Here is a 20805-nt window from a genome sequence, read left to right as displayed (position 1 = left end):
ACATACAGGTCGGACGGCTATTTAAGATTTATTTATAATATATATTTAAATTATACAGTTAGGGCAGTAGCATACTAGGAAATAATAACACAAAAAATGAACCTAATGCTTTTGTTTGTTTTCTAATTAGTTTTCACATTTACGGTCCTCATCGGAATCAATAGCACTGTAATCGACATTAACAATTAATTCTTCTAATAAAATAATTCGAAGTGGTCTGTATTCTGTCGAAACTGGATCTCATCAGCGCGCCGCAGGCAGCTCCGACAGAACACAGATCAACTTTTACCTGCTGTCTTAACAGTGCGTTTTCGAAAATACTACAAATGGCGCAGTAAGTAGATACCCACAGAAGTGGACCTTGTTGGAGCATACGTAATCCTAAAATGTAGCATCGTGCTACAGATGGCGTTTACTGCGCCATTTGTAGTATTTTCTAAAATTAATTCTTCTGTTTATGTCTATTACTTGCTCATTATTTAACATAACATTAAAATAAATCACGTTAAACTAAATTATTGCGCCTATTTCTTTTTATATGAACTTTAAATATCTACAACAAGAAAATCAACTGTATAAGTTAATTTTTTCAATTTAATTTTGTAAACTGATCTTTTAAATGTTTAATCTACGCCCCTGATATAAATACTGATGAAAGAGGGCTGCAATTGTTATAACTGAAACTGCCTACTTTTGCTACCGCACATTTATACCATTTTAAAATTTCCGCCAGCTTCGAGCGTCAGGCCTGTACATACCATCAACTTCCTCGTATAAAATAATAAATAATTATTATTTTTCAAGAAATTCCCAAGCATACTTTTTTCTAGCTTTTTTGTTTAAACAAAAAAGGAACGTTATGAATTTTTGTTCAAATCGTATTTATATTAAAAAAATAGAGTGTATTTACTTCCTTACATTTGTAGTGTTTTAAAGTTTCAATTACACTTGGTTATACCAATTTCTGTCTGAATTAAGTTATAATTTTTATTAGGCATGTTTTTTCAGCACCCCACATTTACGCTGCTGGGGACCATAGCACCCTCTGCCTCCCTCCAACGTTACGCCACTGTCAGAAAGTGGCCATATTTCGCGATTTCAAAAATTTGTTGACTGATTTTAATTGTTCAAAGCTTATTCACTTCCACTATTAAACGCTACCTATTAGTTATTTTTATAATTAATTATAAATTAAGGTTTTATCTATACGCTACAAGTCGATTTTGTCCAATAAAACACAAAACATATACATAACACTCCTACGATTTTTCTCCTATAGATATTGTACGTTGAGAGGTTAAATTTTTCCAAGAAATAAACTATTACATTTAGACTCAAGTTAAAAATTGTCTACCCTATACATCCCCACTTCTTTACATAATCAACGATTTTTAAAAGGTTTAATTACTTCTATTTGTCTAATGAAAAGCTTTTCTACAATATAATTGCAGTTTTTTACTAGTTCCAAGCTGGACTCCATGATTATTACTTGCCTATTTATATTGAGAGTACGAGACGTCAATAAAGATATGTAATTAAAATGGTTCTATATAGAGAACCGACTGGTAGTTTTTACACACATTTCTCTTTCAAAATTCATACGCACATTAGCTGACATGTACAATTTTGTTTACTTCTCGGAATCTATTTATATTCGTTATAATTCAAAAGTCATACCTACTACGTCGAACGACAATTTGTCTGCAAATTTTTAATCTCATGCATAACTCTTGTTGAGAAAGTACATTGATGTAAATAACCGGTTAAACTAAATTAGTATGTAGTTGCACTTTTGTTGAAAAGTTTGTCTGATATGCGCGGGTTTATTTCGTAATTAGATTTACTTTTGATTTTATACATGTTACCCCAAGATAAAAATGTTCAGTCTCTCAGAGTCTCTGAAAGCGAGACTAGAGTCTCCGTCGCTGAGAGAAACTGTCGAGAGACTGTCAAAAAAACTGTATAACGTCTCTGAACAAGAGACTCGAGTCGCTCATAGAGAGATCCTCATTTCGTATACAGTCTCTGAACGAGAGACTGAAATCTCTGAACGAGAGACTGGAATCTCTGAACGAGAGACTCGAATCTCTCAATAATTGGTGTCTCGATAGACATGGTTAAAATTTTCTAAGTTCAACATATTTCAGAGATCCCAGCCTTTCTACGAGAGACTCGAGTCTCTCAATTTTTCAGTTTTATTCATTCAGTCTCTCTGTGAAAGACTCGAATCCTGAATTAACAATTTTTTCGTTCGAGTTTCTCATACAGAGACTGTGAGACATCCATAAAAACACCTAGGCAATAACTGAGAGACTGTGAGAGACGTTCTCAGAGACGCTGAAAGACTGAAAGACTCTGAGAGACTGAAAATTTTTGTCTAGGGACAATAATATATTTTTGTTTTCATAGCTCATAGCAGTTACGTTTTAGGGAATTATTTTGTTTATTAAAAGCTATCTGCGTCATTCTTTATTTTTATATCTTTTTTGATATTCAAAGGAAAATTTCCAAATTTGATTTTTTTACATATATTTTCCGCGATACTAAAGTAGTCAATGGGTCAAACTCTTGAAGGGGAGTATTATGTCATTCCCAGTCTCTCTCACAGATAGGGGGGCTAAACAGCTGCATGCCCCCCTTGCAATCGTCTCGCGCACCCTAGGGGGGCGCGCCCCACAGGTTAGAAATCACTGAATTAGGATGTTATTTACCGGTGTCCACATCAGGATACGAAACGAGGTTAGGTAAAAATATAAGGTATGAAACGAGAACAAACAATTTAAACACTACTTGCCATTGTATCTACAGTGTATGTGGACAAACACGAAACACATTTATTATTCACTTACATTTCAGATATTAGGGATCGAATTTTACAAAAATCTTCACCCAATGTCCATGGATATTGGTGCCAATAAACGGAAACATCGTTCGGCAAACCTACAAAAAATCCCTGAAAGGTTTAATTATTTTTAACTTGAAATGTTTTCACAGTTGCCGGTTACGTGCGGACGTGTACCTCGTTATTATTGTTCAAAGTTGCCGGTCGAAAATAATTAACCGTCTGAACATTTGTAATCCAAACTTTCTGATCTTTACGCTTCAAGAACTCTGTTGATTTTCGTGCCAATTATAAACCACACCAACTAATGCAAACTGTTCATTTCATTTTTTGGATTATAATAAACGGTAGATTGCAATAACAACAAAAAACAAGATCATGTACTAATTAATACTAGTACAAATAATGATCCTACAAAGTGTTACAAAAATAAATGATACGCATAGCAGTATTATCATCCAGCAAGGAGGAGTTAGAGGTAGCTTTAAATGAAATGGAAACGGTAGACCAAACAGTATTGCATGAACATAAATAAATGTAAAAAAAGTATTGGTATGTTTATGGAAGAAAAAGTAGGGAAAGAGCGAATATAAAGATAGGAGACGAAAAATTAGAAGAAGTGACCGACTTTAGGTATCTAGTATCGCGGTATCTAGGAAGTCAGATAAGTCAGGACGGAAGGAGTAGTAGGGATATAAAGCAGAGGATAGCGCAGAGTCGTGTCGCCTTCAATAAAAAGAAGTCACTTCTATGCTTGTGAACGGTTAATTTAGAAATTCGAAAAAGATTGTTAAAGGTGTATGTTTGGATGCGCGGTCATGGGTGTACCCAGCTTCTGCCCAAGCGGGGGGCAAGTCAGTCTACTGCGCGGTTTATGCAAAAGTTACCATGTAAGGCCCCGTTAACACTTTGATTAGTGATTAGTAGTGTCCGACCGAAAGTTCGGTTTCGGTTTAGGTTTCGGTCGAGTTTCTACACTTACTCAAATAAACATCTCACCTATTTTAAGTATTTTTAAGGCGCAATTAAAGTATTTCCTTAAATGAGGGGTTGTTGTGTTGATTTTAATTTGATTATCAATAAGTGAAAATGTCAAAGACTCCAGAGCTATGTGATTAAAGATAAAAAAATAAAACTGACTGATTATAATAACGTTTTCTTTATTTTTCTCTCAAAACATGATCCTTATAAGGAAGTTTCGGTTTCGGTTTCGGCCGAAACTGAGACCGTTGCCGAAATTCGGTTTCGGTTTCGGTTTCGGTCGTAAAAGCCAGTTTCGGTCGGACACTAGTGATTAGACGAGTTCATACATTTGCTGCAAGATTTCCAGGGGGGGTAGCTGCCCTCCCCTGCCCCCGGTACGCCCATGAGCGCGGCGCTGTACGGGTGCGAAACATGAATGAAATGATTAAAAGCGTTTGAAATGTTGTGTTGCAGAAGAATGGTTAGGATACCGTGGATAGAGAAGGTCGGAAAAGAAGAGGTATTACAAAGAATAGGAGAACTGAGAATCTATGGAAATTAATAAAAAAAATAGGCGAGATAAGTTGGTGCAACACCTTCTCAGGCATGAAGAGAGGAGTTAAGAAGAGTAGAGGCATACCCAGATTAGATTACTGTTCGTAAATAGTTAAGGATGTGGGACGTTCTAGTTTTCAGGAAATGTGAAGATAAGCTCAGGATAGAAAAGAGTGGAGGTGTGTGTCCAACCAGTTTTAGGACCTTATGATGATAATGAAAATGTAGATTCACAATTGTTTTGTACTATTACAGTCTAATTATGATTCAAATTATATAAAGACACAAGATGAAGGTGAATTGGTAGCTGGCAACGAGGAGATGATATCCTAAGATATTTGTCTTTGTTTCGTGCTATTAAAAGATATACGTTCGGTATTTTTCTGTACCTATATTATTAGGCAAGTGTTATATGTATAAAATGAGACAACCAAGTAAAAAAAAAATGAACTTATAGAAGCGTACTGCCGACACAAATTAGTAATTTTGTTCGGAAGTTGAAAGAGAGCAAATTTCAATCAGGAGAAATATACGTATAGTGACATTCACAAAGAAAAGGAAGTTTCATGTACATGGTTTTCTAGAGAAGCAATGTCTTTAATAATACTTACCAAATATCAGAAGCGTTAAATCAGAAATTGCTAAATTGAAAAGGTAATAATTCGTAGCAGTGTGAAGTGAAGAGTGCTTGATAATGACTGCACATACGGCTAAATTTCCAATAAGTCCTGTGATAAAAATGAACACATTGACAGCAGTTAAAGGAATTGCAACTTCCAGCGGAAGTCTCTGGGGTCCACGTTTGTCTGCCAAATAATCCCAAAGAGTTGGGAAATTTGTAGCATTTGGATTGTCCGGCACACTGTCATATGAATCAAGAAGGGTACTCATCCTCTATTTTTTTTTTTTTATTTTATGTTGAGCACTTTCTATTATTTTAAACTGAGTTGCAAATATGCTGTTTCATAGTTATGAAAGTATAATTTATTTTTTCAAGGATCTCAAAGATATTATAAATCCCTTCATGAACGTATTATTGATAGGAATCTAAAAAATACTTTTTATTACGGTACCTACACACGAGGCGACTAGAGATAGGAGCAAAAACTTAATTGGAAGCGAATGGATTTAGAAAGCGTCTTGAATTAAAAAGGGTCTTTGCGTAAAGAGCGACTGCGCATCGTAAACATGTAAAATCTCTTTGTCCACGCGACAAATTGGATGCGCACTATTTTATTGCTCAGCGACTTACCGAACATAACATGACGTTTTTACGGATTGCACTGGTCATTATGCATCCCGTAATGTTTACTTCTAGCTCTAGTCTTCTTGTGTATTTAAAATATTCAACAAAATCACAACGTGTGATGAAAATCTTGTTTTATTTATTGTGTTCAAACAAGTTCAAATGTAAATGTAATTTTAGGTGTGTACATTAATAACATTCAGTAGCATCAAATAGCATCTAGTACTGAAGTTATGAGGAACCTACATGTGATACAAGTAGTTGTTAAGCCAATTAAAGTTTACTTAGAATTACGAGTTGCAAGCTTTCATTTATAGAACAATATATTGTAGGTGTATGAGTATAGATATGAGAAGATCTTTTAGTAAGTTATTTATCTAACAGAAACTCCAATTCAAGATCAAAACTAGAACTAAAATTGTTTTGAATTTTGGTTTTTATAGGAAATATATTTTATTGCAATATTTCTAAACATTATGCTAAATTCATATTGACAATAAGAACAGAAATTTATATCTATTAATAATATATCGATTTGATGTACTTATTTTCTTAAAATTATTTATTTATTCATTCATGAATATTTACTTTGTCTCCTTCAAAGTAATCTCCACCAGATATTATACACTTGTGCCAACGTTTTTTCCAATCCTCGAAGCACTTCAAAAAATATTTTTTTGTGATCTTGTTCAGCTCCCCCTTCGATGCCGTCTTTATCTCCTCAATCGTAGAGTAGCGCCGTCCTTTCATGGGCCTCTTCAGTTTCGGGAACAAGAAAAGGTCAAAGGGGGCAAGATATGGGGAATACGGTGGCTGCGGCATTATTAGTGTGTTGTTTTTGGTCAAAAATTCGTGCACAAGCACGGGGGGCGTTATTATGGTGCAAAAGCCAATTTTTGTTTTTCCACAAATCTGAGAGTTTCTGGCGGATTGCTTCTCGCAAATTATGCATAGCATGCAGGTAATATTCCTTATTGACCGTTCTACCCTGCAGCAAGAACTCATGATGTACCGCGTTCCTGCAATCGAAGAATACAAAGCACAACCTTCACATTCGACCTAACTTGGCGTGCTTCTTTCGGTCTTGGCTCGTGCAGCAGCTTCCATTGGAATGATTGAGCTTTGGTTTCCACGTCATAATCATAAACCCATGATTCGTCACCAGTTATGACCCTCTGGAGCAAATTTGAGTCGACAGCTCCTTACTAATGTTAATTCTATACTGTTTTTGGTCTCATGCGCAAATCATTGGTAAAAATCGAATGGCAGGAGTCAATCGATATGCTTAGGTCCTCAACAACTCCTCCAACAGTGATTCGACGATTGGTCAATACTATTTTCTTCACTTCCTCAATGTTTTTCGTCTGTTGTTGTTGTGTTCCGGCGTCCGGTACGCTATTCGTCGTTCACATGTTTTTGGCCCTCTGACTTGTATCACCGATAACCGTTACTTTGGTCCAAGGTAGTTTCACCAAAATTCACGATACTTTTTCAACAGACCTCGTAGGTACAGCATTCTGAGCTTTGTTATGCTAGCAACGTGAAGTCAGGAAATCGTTTTTAAAGAATGCCAAAATTAGGTGCTTCTTAGGTGCTAATTAAATGCTGAGTTTAAAAACTAGGTGCTCTATAACTTCAACGGAACACTTAAATTCGCATTACTGACATGACGATGTGTTAGCAACGCAATTAAAGTATTTAGTAAAAGAGAGGTATAAGTCAGAGAAAATTAGGTGTTCAACAGTAGTACAAATTAAATTGAAGACCTGATAATGGTAAAGACCCTAAACTTACTCGGAGAGGGATAAATCTGGTTCGACAAAAAAAAATAATCACATGATGACACTGTAGGTAATAAATAAAACAGTTATGGGATTTTCTCGATTTTATCCAGGTATGAGAATTAAGTGCTAATTAAGTGCTTGACGAAAGTCCATAATGCAATTTAGTGGAATAGCTCCTAATGACAGCATAGGTAATAAAGAAGACAGTTATGGAATTCAAATATAAGAATTAAGTGCTTCACGAATCCGGACTGAACTGGAATAACATCAGGAAAATCCCATAACTATCTTATTAATTATGTACCACCTAAATCAAAAAGCGACTAATTTTTAAATTCAATTCATAATTAGCATCTAAAAAGCACTTTCTTTTGACATTTATTAAATGCGATATCCTTACTTTAAGTATTACAGTACTAATAATAAGCATATATGCACTTTTGATACTATCTTTTGAAATACTGAATATTAAAACGTCTAATTAAAGGATAGAATTAACTAACTATATGGAATGTGCAGAATTTAAGAAATAATTTACCACTGTTTTTGTGGAAATACGCCAAATAGGTGTTTTAATAATATTACAATTTATGTTTTACGATTGGTAAATTAATGATTTTAATCGCCCTATTATGTTTATTTTATATACTCACTCACAATAGTATACTCGAAAAACTTAACACTTTGCATTCAGTAAACTGTTCGGAAAGTACCACGATTGCAGGGAACTGCACGTAAGTACTAATTGGATTTAAGTTTTTACGTTTACTTAACGAGAAGAATGGCTTTTGAAGTTTTAAAAGATTTTCAACTGAGGGAAGTGCTTTTATTACATCAGTAGCAAATTTAACAGGGCTTCCAACAGCCAACAAGAAAATTGAATTTGATCGTCAGACACTCTGCTTAGATTCTTATTTTTATTCTTTTTCTCTCATGAAACGAGTAAGTATAATAAACTATTGTTGTGAAGTTCACAAGAAGAACTGATTCTCTTTTTAATAATGTATAAGAAGACCAGTTATGGCTAGTGCGTTCAAAAGTAAGTGAGGAGTACCAAAATCGATAAAAATTAAATTTAGAGTTGGGTTCAATGTGTTCCAGAATATTTCTCAGAATATGTACCGTAGAATTTGTCGAATAATATGACAATTTTTTAGGCTAGTTTTACCAATAAGTATCGTCGAGTACACGTACGGACTGCATGCAGGTGTAGTCAACTAGCTAATCTCTTTCTTATTGGGGGATGGATAGGGAGCGTTAGTTTCGAAAATTTACTGTTGACGTTACTGTTATTATGGCAAGCCGCTCGCACTAGCAGAGGTGTAGCGGCCACGCATCTAGCTCTTCACTTGGTCTTTTTGTACGTATATTGAGGCCATTACAAGGATTATTTAAAACATTAGACAACGGTCTATGCAAACAAAAAATAATTGTAAAAGAAATTATATTTTTATTGTGAGAGAAGTAAATCTCGATTCTACCCAGAAAATAGGTGCTGAAAAGACTCTTCAACTACTTCACATGAATAGTAGTTAAATAGTTGAATATTTTCATGAATCTATCTACGTCATTTTTAATTTAAAAGTATTAATGCTAAATTGAGTACAGCCTGCACCTACTTCGACCAAATTATTGATCTATTAGATAATGCTAAAGTTTTGAGATAAAATAATGCTGTTGTTTTCTTTCAAAGTTTGTGTTATTGTCTTACACACTTTTCCCTCTTCATAATGTTATTTTTAGTCATTTCAGAAGTAACGGTGTAAACATATTTTTTTCCCAATATTTACTGAAATGTTTCCTATAAGCATTAAATAACATATGTCTGTAAGGTGTATGCGTATCCTAAAGAAAATTGATTGAGTTGATCCCTGTTTTTAAAGAAACATTTAAAAATTAAGGTAGAAATGTATTCGCTGATCTTTATTACATAAATATTCAGTGTGACCATTATATTTTCATCGAATAGAAATGATAACGCTATATATTTACAGTTAATAAGTTCAAGTTAGTTGAGGATATATTAGGCCAGTCGTTGGGGATTTATCGGAAATTTTACCGAGAAATCTGAAAATTACTTTAATTTTTTTGCTATCACTTTAAAATACAAAGCTTGACTTTTCTCCCTACGGCGAGGTCTGCATTCGGTGCAGTATTGCATAGAAAACGTCAAAGACAGATTTTCTAAAAACATTTCCTAAATCGCTGCGGGTACGCTAAAACCTGTTGTTATCATTATTATTTAGGAATTATATTTTCTCTGGAATGAAATCTTACTGAGTTATGGTTGCAAGAACATTGGGACTTTCAGACTTATGCGCCCCCCACTTCAATAACATCCCTTCTCAACTATTAAAAAAAAAAGATCTCTGTATTTGTTTCTACAACATCGTCTCACCCAGAGGCTTAATCCACATCAGTGTTTCTAATTTGTGTTTCTACATTTAAAGCTTGAAGGGTGACTGGAATTTCTCGAGTATGAAGTTCGGAACATGCGTCCTTTAGTTCCGGTGCTTCATAAGTTGTTACGGAATGGAATCATCTAATTGTGTAACAATTTCTTCGTCAAAATTTTGTTTGTCAACTTCGCAACAAGTATTACAGCGATCAAACACTTCTTAAAACAATATTCTGTAAATATACAAAAGGGTGCAGAACAGTATGTAGTTGTAAGAAGCGAGGTCTCCGATGCTCAAATACTTGCTACCACTGCTAATGAAAACACCTCAATCCACCAGAGGGTGAATGTTCAGAACTTGATAACTAGAAGCTCTCAACCAGCCTTCAATCTCTAAACGTAGAATAAACTTCTAGAGGGGAAACCACGAAAAAAAAAAAAGGAAACGTGCCACGTGCTCTAATTTCGTGGTGTTGTGGAAACGGGTGCTAAAATGCTTTTTTTTGGAGTATTCAAAATAATTAAGCATGAAATTTATTGAAATATCTTGCGACCATAACTCAGCAAGGCCTCATTATAGAGGAAGTACCTATGTACAGGACATTCTTTAAAGGAAATTTTCTTCCAAATATTATTGGAAATAACCGTTTTTAGCGATTTAGGAGATTTCTTAAGAAAATCTGTTTTTGATGCAATATTTTGAAGCGAAAACGATACGATTAAAATTTACAGCTTTCTCAGTAATATTTCCGAGTATGACTTTTTTAGTTCNGTTACAGGCGAATGATGAGGATATCGTGGGTAGAAAAGGTTAGAAATGAAGAGGTATTAGAAAGAATAGGAGAACAGAAGTCAATACGAAATACGCGAGATGGGTTGGTAGGACATATTCTCAGGCATGAAAGTCTAGTCAGATAAATATTTGAGGCAGAAACGGGAGTTAGGAGGGGCAGAGGTAGATCTAGATTAATTTATTGTTCGAAAATAGTTAAGGATGTGGGTTGTTCCAGTTTTAAGGAAATGCGAAGATTAACTTAGGATAGGAAAGAATGAAGGCTGACGGCCTTATGATGATGATGATTTTAAAAAAATGGGAATGAAACTGATATCTACCGTTATATAAAGGTGCACAAAACATAAAAATTCCAGTATGACGTCGTTAAGACAAGATAAATTTAATTCAAATTAATTTATAATTAACGATTACAAAACAATCTCAGTTGGATGAATGTTACAAGAAGTATCGGTGGTTCGTAGGTAGAATGCTTGCCTGATGAAATTCTTTGTTATTCTTATATTTGTTTCCTTTGTTGATTAATACCTATATGATGTAGGATACACTGAATAGTTCAAACCCCGAAGCCTTTTTAATACCAAAGTGTACCTTCGGAATAACGAACATTGTTTATGACGTAAATGATATACATAGTACAACACGTTTTATATTGAAGACACAAGTTCGAGATTGAGGTATATGTCGTTTGGGAAATCAGAAACATATATTAAAGGGTGTTCCCAGATGCATGCATAACATTGTTAGTAAATTCAAACGAAAATGACATCTATTCAATTGTAATTGTCCAAGTAAGTATCCTGTTTATGAGGGAAAATAATAAAAACTATTGTAAATTAATACTGGGGTACATTATTTAATAATCTAACCTGTCAAGTTTAATATCGAAAATTCGCTAGAAATAAAACGCATGGGAGTAGTTGCTAGTGGAAACCCTAGTCCGAATTTTCTGATTGTGTCAGATATGTTGTTCAGTTCAATCTCTTTTATTGTAGCCACAACTAACAATTTTCGTTCAAGAAATTGGAAATCGGCTTACAGGTTCAATATGGGAATAAAATATTTAATCACTTTGTATAGACTATAGTGGCGAGTTGACAACCAAACAATATTCTATTATTTGGAAGGGCACTATTATCTTTTCAAAAGTTCGACGAGGTATAGGAAAATTTGTAAAAACACCTTCAGTCATCTTAAATGACAACAAATAATAAATAAATACCATTTAAAGTTCCTGAGAAATGTTACGCTTTGCATGTAAATGTTAATTTAGAACAGCTTTTAGATAACAGACTTAAAAAGAAACAATGCCGAAAAAGGTATGTGTACGTATCTAATGTTTATACTCAATGTACATTTTACCTCACGCGTACATATGCTTTGCTCTAGTATAATAACCATAGAAATATTACACATAGTGTAGGCAAGTCAGGCAAAAAGTTGTTGCATGTATATCTATATAATATATTTATGATACTAATGTTTTTCATTCGGAAGATTAATTTTTTATGATTAAACTTACGGGTCCAGCACAATTCTACATCAAATGCAAGTCTTTGAATATACTCACAGGGTCAACCACCCCCTACTGCGGGTAGGCAGATGTGTACACATAGCGATAATAAGTAACTATGTACGTAATTCTAATTGGAGTAAACAGTAGAGTGATTTGTAGGAAGTAGCTCAAGTGCAGAGCGAAATGTGCCTAATTCGTTACTCCAAGACAAAGAGGAAGATTTTGATAACATTCACTCCGACCGTTTTGTTTTTTACTACCGTAACCTTTTAATCTCAAGCAATCAAATGAAAGTATTCTTTCGTCGAAATTCGGCTAGATTAGGCTTTAGAATAGGCCATTCTAGCATTACGGATAGCAATAGAACAAACGATAGAACATGGAAAAAACGCGTACATAGGATTTGTAGATTTAGAAAAAGCTTTTGACAATGTTAAATACGTTAAACAGAACAAGATGTTAAATACAGTTAAAAATGTAGGGATGAGTTTCAGAGATAGAAGAACGATATTTAGTTTGTATAAAGAGCAACAAGCAGTTATAAAGCTGTAGCAAGAACGTAGAAAAGTGAATAAAAGGGAGTCAGACGAGGATGTACACTGTCACTGCTACTTTTTAATCTATATCTCCAAGACGTGATCAACATCATTAAAGATAGTACAACTGTAGGGATAGACATAGAAGGACAAAAGAGTTGTATGCCTAGATTTGAAGATGATATAGCAGTATCAGCATCTAACAAGCAGGAGTTAAAGATACTTTTAATTAAAATGGAAACGGTATTGACAAACCAGTATTGTACGAAAATAAATAAAAGTAAAACAAAAATAATGGTATGTAAGGGAAAGATCGAAGATAAAGATAGGAAACGAAAAATTAGAAGAAGTGACTGATTTTAGATATCTAGGAAGTCAGATTAGTCAAGACGGAAGGAGTGTTAGGGATATAAAGCAGAGCATACCGCAGGGTCGAGTCACCTTCAATTAAAAGAAGTCCCTTTTATGTTCGCGAACGATTAATTTAGAAATTCGAAAAAAATGTTAAAGGCGTGTAAAATCAGAGACATATTAGAGGCAGAAACAGGAGTTAAGAGGAATAGAAGTAGACCTAAATTAGATTACTCTTCGGAAATAGTTATGGATGTAGCATATTCTAGTTTTAGGAAAATGCGAAGATTAGCTCAGGATATGATGATGATGATAGGCTTTATTTGATTGCTCAGTATAATAAATGTCGTTTTTCTTTTTGTTAAATTAGGTTTTGCAAATCTTGGGTTTGACTAATTCTATGAAGGCTCTAAAAGTATGTGAAGAAATGTTTTTCACGTTCAATATATATGTACCTGTTGTATGTATGGTGAACTACACAACATACTATACAATTTCAATGAAATTGGAGAAAAATACCTCGCATATTGAAACGTTCTCAAATAAAGATAGGAAAACCAGATCCTGTCGGCCTCTACACGAAATTCTGTCTTGAGTGAAATCAGCCAATGGATTACTCGTCATGGAATTTGTTAACACGATTTATTATACAAATATTTATCACATATACATTTGTAATAGGGCAGAACAACAGAGTGTAACTTAGTGGATATAAAATTAACCAATTTTCTTTCTGGATTCAATTATCTCTCCGAATGATATTCATTAATCGTTACACTTGTATTTCAGAGATTGTGTGGAGTGGTGACTTTTCGTGGGTAGGTTCGATTTGGGCAGACAACTGAAAGTGCTGTTAATGAGATAAAAGGCCTCCGGTCGAAAATAATTCAATAGAATTGGTTTTATTTGAAAAGCGTAAACAATTCGTTGCCTTTAGGGTGGTTACGTCTAGATCGATTTAGGCGATAGGTTTATTAACACCGTTTCGGAATGTAAATTATTTTTGTATGAAGCAAATTAAATTAGAATAACACCGCTACAGAACAGCGAAATATACAGATGATTACACTAATAGAGAAATTAATTTGAGGAAAAATATTCCCGTAACATGTACTCATTTCTCGTATGATATCTAATATTAAAACGGACGATGGCGAGAGAATTATATAGTAACTAGGTATTACGCGTGGCTTAGCTCGCATTGTTATTCTAAACACGGGTCAAAGTTCATCGACGTCTACATAAAAATGATTTTTTCTATCCCTTGCGAACAGTTTTTTTTCTGGATAAAAGGTGCCCTGTGTTTATTTCTATATCCCCAATAACCCTGGAAAAAAATTTTCAGTCTCTCTCCAGTCTCTCAGAGTCTTTCAGCGTTTCTGAGAGCGTCTCTCACAGTCTCTCAGTTATTTCCTAGGTGTTTTTATGGATCTCTCACAGTCTCAGTATGAGAGACTCGAACGATAAAATTGTTAATTCAGAGATTCGAGACTCTCACAGAGAGACTGAATGAATAAAACTGAACAATTGAGAGACTCGAGTCTCTCGTAGAGAGACTAGGATCTCTGAAATATGTTGAACTTAGAAAATTTTAATCATGTCTTTCGAGACACCACTTATTGAGAGATTCGAGTCTCTCGTTCAGAGATTCGAATCTCTTGTTCAGAGACTGGATACGAAATGAGGATCTCTCTATGAGCGACTCGAGTCTCTCTTTCAGAGATGCTAAACAATTCCTTTGACAGTCTCTCAGCGACACCAGAAAAACTCGATGAAAGACGGAGACTCGAGTCTCGCTTTCAGAGATTCTGAGAGACTGATCATTGTTATCTCGGGAATGTGTGTACAAAATTTCATGACAGGCTTTACCCGCGGTTTCATTGGCGTTAATGTCCTAAATGCGCGTCAAATCATCGAAAACCACATACAATTAATTTTTCTGTCCCTTGGGAACAGTATTTTTTTCTGGATTAAAAGTACTCCATGTTCTTTTATGTACCCCCGATAATGTGTGTCCAAAATTTTATGAGGTTTTACCAGCGGCTTTGCTCGCGTTGATGTCTTAAATACGTATCAAAGATCACCGACGACTACATAAAACTCCTTTTTCTATCCCTCGAGAACAGTCCCCTTTCTGAATAAAAATTACCCTATGTCCTTTTCTGTTTTCCTGATAATATGTTTACAAAATTTCATGATGATTGGTTAAGTAGTTAAAGCGTGAAATGGTAGCAAACAAACAAATAAACTCATATTGGCATTTATAGTCCAGTCGGTAGAGAATTTTCCCTACATAAATTTGTTACGGACGGGAGTTGTTCCTCGTTATAGCAGGGGAATAGTCAAGCATTCCTGTACATTTTTAAACCTCAAAAAAGTGTCCGTTAACAAAAGGGGGGATGTCCAAAATTGGAAATTAAGTCTAGAAGGCAAGCCATGCTTTTTAGAATAATAAGCTTCAAATACAAACTGTAGAAAAATTAAAAACCTTTAATTTGAGCCGCGGTCCGATTAATTTTGTTAATTAGTTATTGCACAAATCCGAAAAATCGTAAAATTTATGTCAGGAAATTTCTCTACCGATTGGACTATTATAATATTAATAGGGATAATGCATGACACAAAGGTAAGGATGAAAATAACTTTTAATGACGTGTTTATGAAGTCATGCTTCTATCTACATATTACATATACATGATAAATAATAATAATGTATATTTACGGTAAACAGTGCCTTCGATTATAGTAGATGCCGTTGACAGTTTAGCACTGCGCTTGCAACTACTGACCCTTTGACATTTTCCTTGACCAAGCATGCAAATTCAGTTACATACCAAAATTTTAGATTTAGATGCAAAACTTAAATATTTGCAATGCTGATTTACTATACAAAATAAATGAAATTCCATCAATATCGAAACAATTCGTTGCTCGTTATTTCCGATATACACTCTAACAGCACAGAAATGTGCAGAAGAAGAAAATCAAAGAAAGGAGGAAGAACAGAGACTGATGAGGTTATTAAAAGAAGAAGCCGAACGGAAAGCAAGAGAAGAAGCAGAAAGGCAGAAAGCTGAACTTAAAAATGAAGAGAAAGAAAGGGAAGCTAGGCGAAAGAGGGTTGAAGCCATTATGCTAAGAACTAGAGGAAAAACTAATTCTGGTGCAACTCCTCAGTCTGAAGAAAAGAATGAAGAAAACAAGTCTGAGAAAATGAATGGGTCCAAAATAGAGACGTACGAAAATAAAGAGGTCGACGAGAATATTAAGAGCAACGCAGAAACTATGCAACACCAACTTGAAATCACTTTTCGATTTTGACCTACTATAAATTTCCTCAAATTAAGACATAATGTCTTAAGTTTCATATACTTGTATATACTTATAATTACGTTAATAATAAAAGTCGACAGATCGTTAACGTAGTAGGCCAGGTTTGTCGTGGTTGCTGTTGTCATCTCTTGTAGCTTAGTTGGTCAGAGTATTGGTGCGTAAAGCCAAAGGTCCCGGGTTCGATTCCCGGCGGGGGGGTGACAACAACAACAAAAATATTTTCCTTATTAATTTGAGGAAATTTATAGTAGGTCAAAATCGAAAAGTGATTTCAAGTTGGTGTTGCANACCTCAAGGTAGGCCTAGTGGCGTCATCTCTTGGTTAGGCCGGAAACTTATCAATCCACCCTCGTAATATACTTTTTACCTACTCTAACATTTAAACTTTTCCGAGCGGACACGTGTTTCGCCCACTTCATATGTTGGCATTAACTCGCGTTGTAAATGCCCACGAAAGAGGTAGACGAAACACGTGTCCGATAAGAAAAGCCCGTTGGGGTAAATTGGGGTGTCACTTTTTTCATTCATTTAATTATCGCGGTCTCCTATTCTCTATTTGTGGTGTATCAATTCAGAATCTGTTTATTATGGAAAAGTTTATTAATTTTATAGGTGGTTCAGTAAGTATAAGTTTGTGACTTAAAGGAAATTTTGATGCATATAATTGTAAGTAATTCTTTATTTATGCTTGTAAAAGAGATGGAACATAATTACAGTCAAACTTCCCTAACTGGAACCTCTTAAACGTAATCAATTATGCTTGGGTTACAAAAAATTCATGTTAAGGGGAAGTTTCTGCTTTACCGTCAAATTTTTTATTTCGAGGTATTTGATCCTAAGCCGGAAACAGTCTGTAGACGGCAGCAGTTCAATGTAGTTGATTATTGTTAATGTAAATGAATAACCATAACAAACATAACTCGAAACATTACTTTACTGTACAGGACAACTGTTTCGAAAAAAGTCTAACAATGATCGCCAAGAGGGGTAAAAAATCATTATTCGTGGACGAGTACGATTACTTTGGAAATTTGACTATGTACAGCTCAAAATAAGATGAAAATGAAGAATAAAATTTTTTAATATCTCGCTTAGTTTTCAAGATACCAACGTTTCGTCTCTATTGTTAGAAAGTTTATCAACGTTAGTGTTTTACAGATGTTTGAAGTCAGATGTAGTCCAGCTAAGAGCTTCGTATTCTTAGCTAAAGTTGTTCCAATTCGGTTTTTTGTAGGTTCTTATCAAAAATTAAAGTTTGCTGTTTGCGTCAAAGTAATTATCTATAAATAGATGGCTAAAAAAGTTTCTGTGTATCAAACCGAACGAAGTAAATTAAGATGTTCTTCATACAAGATCAGATGGACAATAAGAATAAACAATCAAACTAATTGAAAAATGCTTTCCAAAATTAACAACCCTCTTTTAATTCATTTGAATAATTTCTTAAGTGCTTTCCTAATTAAAAGAGTCAATACCTTAATTAAAAAATATTTAGTTATTTATTTTTAGACGTTGAGGTAAAATTGTTTATTTAATTGTTAAGAGACTAAAATAATTTAGTGTTAGGAAACATTTTCCTAAATAGTAAATAATATATATTGTCACAATGACAGTTATCCATTAATATTATTAATTAGAAGTGTTTTAAACTTCGATTAGGGTGGTTGTGTTTCCATTTCATAGAGATCGTCACAAAAACTGCAAACTTTTGCTAGCATCAGCTTTGTTTCAGTTAAGATCAACTAATAGGCACATTAGTACTAAAATCTGTTAAATTGCGCTTTTCATATAACTGATGAAACAATTATTTATGTTTTATTGCTTTTAGGATAATGAATTCAAATGCAATTTGTATTTTAAATAATACAGAAGTGTGATTATACTTTTGCACTAAATAGGGATGTTAAAAAGAGACTTGAGCTTGCTAAGGATTATACATATACCTACAGCCCTTAAATAAACAAAGTAAAAGGAAAAAGGGTCGACTCTCGACAAAAAAAAAACTGGCTTCTAACAAAACTTTCCTCGATAGAAAGAGATTACAGTGACAAAATACGTGTCGCTGTTAAATATTTTTTACAAGTTCAGGAAAGCTATTTTTCTTGTTGTCCACTTTGAATTACCTTATTGTCTACACGCTAAAAGTGTATTTTAAATATTTATACCTGTATTTACAACATTCGCTTTAACATTTAATTGTTGGTTTTAATGCTTAATTGCAGTGCCAAATCTTTATTAAGTACCAAATAGTAAACAGCGCACTTATTAATTAAATATTTTTAATTATTTACCTACACATACAATTACGAAATATGATTTTTCGCAGATAATTGAAATAATTATTTCAGTAGTTTTTGACTGTACCTAATTTTTGATTATAATGTTCTCTTTGGTTATTTATAATTTAAATACTATAAACGAATATTCGGCTTATATGAACTACGGAAATAACTTTTTTATTAGCATATTGAAGAGTAATAATAAGTTTATGATTATTTTTATTTTATTTTATATACGGGAAAGCTTCAGTGTACTTTGACAATCTTTTTTTCGTAAAAATAAGTTAGGTATTACGCATATTTCAGTAAGATATTGCGTAACTATATTTCATTAAATCGCAAAATCTTTTCGTTCGCAGATAATTATTCTAATAAACTGTACAATCAAGAAATGTGTGAAGGCGCTAAAATTAGCATATCAAATAAAATTAGACTAAACAGCTTTGAATGTGTGCTAAAATACAGTTTAAGGAACAGTTGATGTTGTGATTTTGTTGGATATTACAAACACAAAATTAAAATCCACTTATACTTACATTTGCGGTAAATAAATGGTTTATCGTTGGTTAAATTATATTAAAATAATGGTAAGTATGAGACGATAGAGGAGTTTTGAAAAAGTAATATCCAAAAGTGATACTTCTGATGCTTCAGACAACAACGGTTTACTTGCACTGCACTGTGTATAAACTTGTAACACTTGCGATTAGATCATAGATCACATACATAGATTCGTGTCCGCTGAAGTAACTTGAGTTTCTAATAAATTTCCAGGTTGAGAGTGAAGCCGATTGCGCGCAGGGTTGATAACTGCCTTATTGTTGCTACTACAACATCTTACCCTATCTCGTGCGGTACATTCGTATGTATCTATTAACATGTGTGGCTATATTGACTTTAATGTAGCTGCAATAGTTTTCATTATCACAGGTCCATATCTGTTTGAAGATGTTAATTTTACAGCGGCAACTTAGATAAGGAGTTGCGAGGATTTTTGTCAGTCTGCCTCTTTTATTTAATTAGCATTCTATTTCGAAAGATGCGACAATTTACTTTTTCTCTTAATATGAAATGATAAGAAAAGACGTAAGGCGTTTTATTAGAAGATTAACAGATTAAGGTAAGAGATGAGGTGACATTAAGTAAAGGCAATGGAAATAAAGCAGTTTCGTGCAGTTTTGCATATTACGATACGTGATTATAATTGGTTTTCGGATTAGGTTGATGTTTAAAATAGAAATGCATTCAAATAAATGATCGCATTGTTTCGTTAGTAGTTTTAAAAGGAAATCGGGTTCATTTTTAGGGTTCCGTACTTCAAAAGGAAGAAAGGAACCGTTAAAGGATCAGTTCCTTGTCCGACTGCCCGTCTATCTGTCTGTCAAGACTTTTTTATCAGAAACTCGTGGAGGTATCAAGTTGAAATTAATACTTATCAAGTCTGCAATCCCTTGGAGCTGTGAAGAAATCAAATTTCTAAGTCAACACAATCAAAAGATACGGCCGTTTATGCTTATTGACACTCGGAAGGGAACTAAAACCTGTAGGGCACTTTCCGTTGACCTAGAATAATGAAATTTGACAAAAACCAGTACCTTATAGCATAACTACAAATATGTAATTACTCGATACCCGTAACGAACGAACTATTTATATATCGACACGCCTGTTTTATTTTTATTTTTAATCGTAATCTAACAATTTGAATCTAATAAAAAAAGAGTAACGATAGAGCAGACGAAACGTTGATGTGATTTTATAATTAATAAAACTTTTACAACTCTAGTAATCATCGCTGCCTATACGTGAAAATTTGAAATAGGAAAAGGAATGGAAACCATAGGTAGCCTTAATACTATTAAGAAAATGCTATATTGTACGCAGTATTTTGTCGCTTCACTTTAATTATTATTATTATAAATAATACAATTCGTCGTTAATGTACTAATCCTAACTAATATTGTAATTGCGAATGTGTTTGTTTGTTTGTTACGATTTCACACTTTAACTACTCAATCGACCGTCATGAAATTTTGTACACACATTATCAGAGATGCAGAGAAAGACATAGGATATTGTTATCCAGAAAAAAAAATTGCCCGATGGATAGAAAGAGGGGTTTTATATAGTCGTCGATGATCTTTGATGCCTATATAGGACATCAACGCAAGTGAACCTGTGGGTAAAATCTATAACGAAAAGTAGAGCA

The 20805-nt window shown here is 33.9% G+C and overlaps 1 protein-coding gene across 1 annotated transcript in view; it reads right to left on the bottom strand.

The window, feature by feature from the left end:
* LOC108738013 (neuropeptides capa receptor-like) overlaps positions 1-19549 on the bottom strand; it is a 31840-nt gene extending 12291 nt beyond the window's left edge. The window contains exons 1-3 of the mRNA XM_018471223.2: positions 19133-19549; positions 4972-5407; positions 2850-2940 (exon numbers count right to left, since the gene is read on the bottom strand). Coding sequence (XP_018326725.1) covers positions 2850-2940; positions 4972-5251 — 371 coding nt within the window. The 5' untranslated portion in view covers positions 5252-5407; positions 19133-19549. The remainder of the gene's footprint in view (positions 1-2849; positions 2941-4971; positions 5408-19132) is intronic.
* Positions 19550-20805: the final 1256 nt, after the last annotated feature.

This window comes from Agrilus planipennis, unplaced genomic scaffold (assembly GCF_000699045.2).
Source record: "Agrilus planipennis isolate EAB-ADULT unplaced genomic scaffold, Apla_2.0 scaffold109, whole genome shotgun sequence".
Classification (NCBI taxonomy): Eukaryota; Metazoa; Arthropoda; class Insecta; order Coleoptera; family Buprestidae; genus Agrilus; species Agrilus planipennis.
This window is presented reverse-complemented; position numbering and strand designations above follow the sequence as displayed.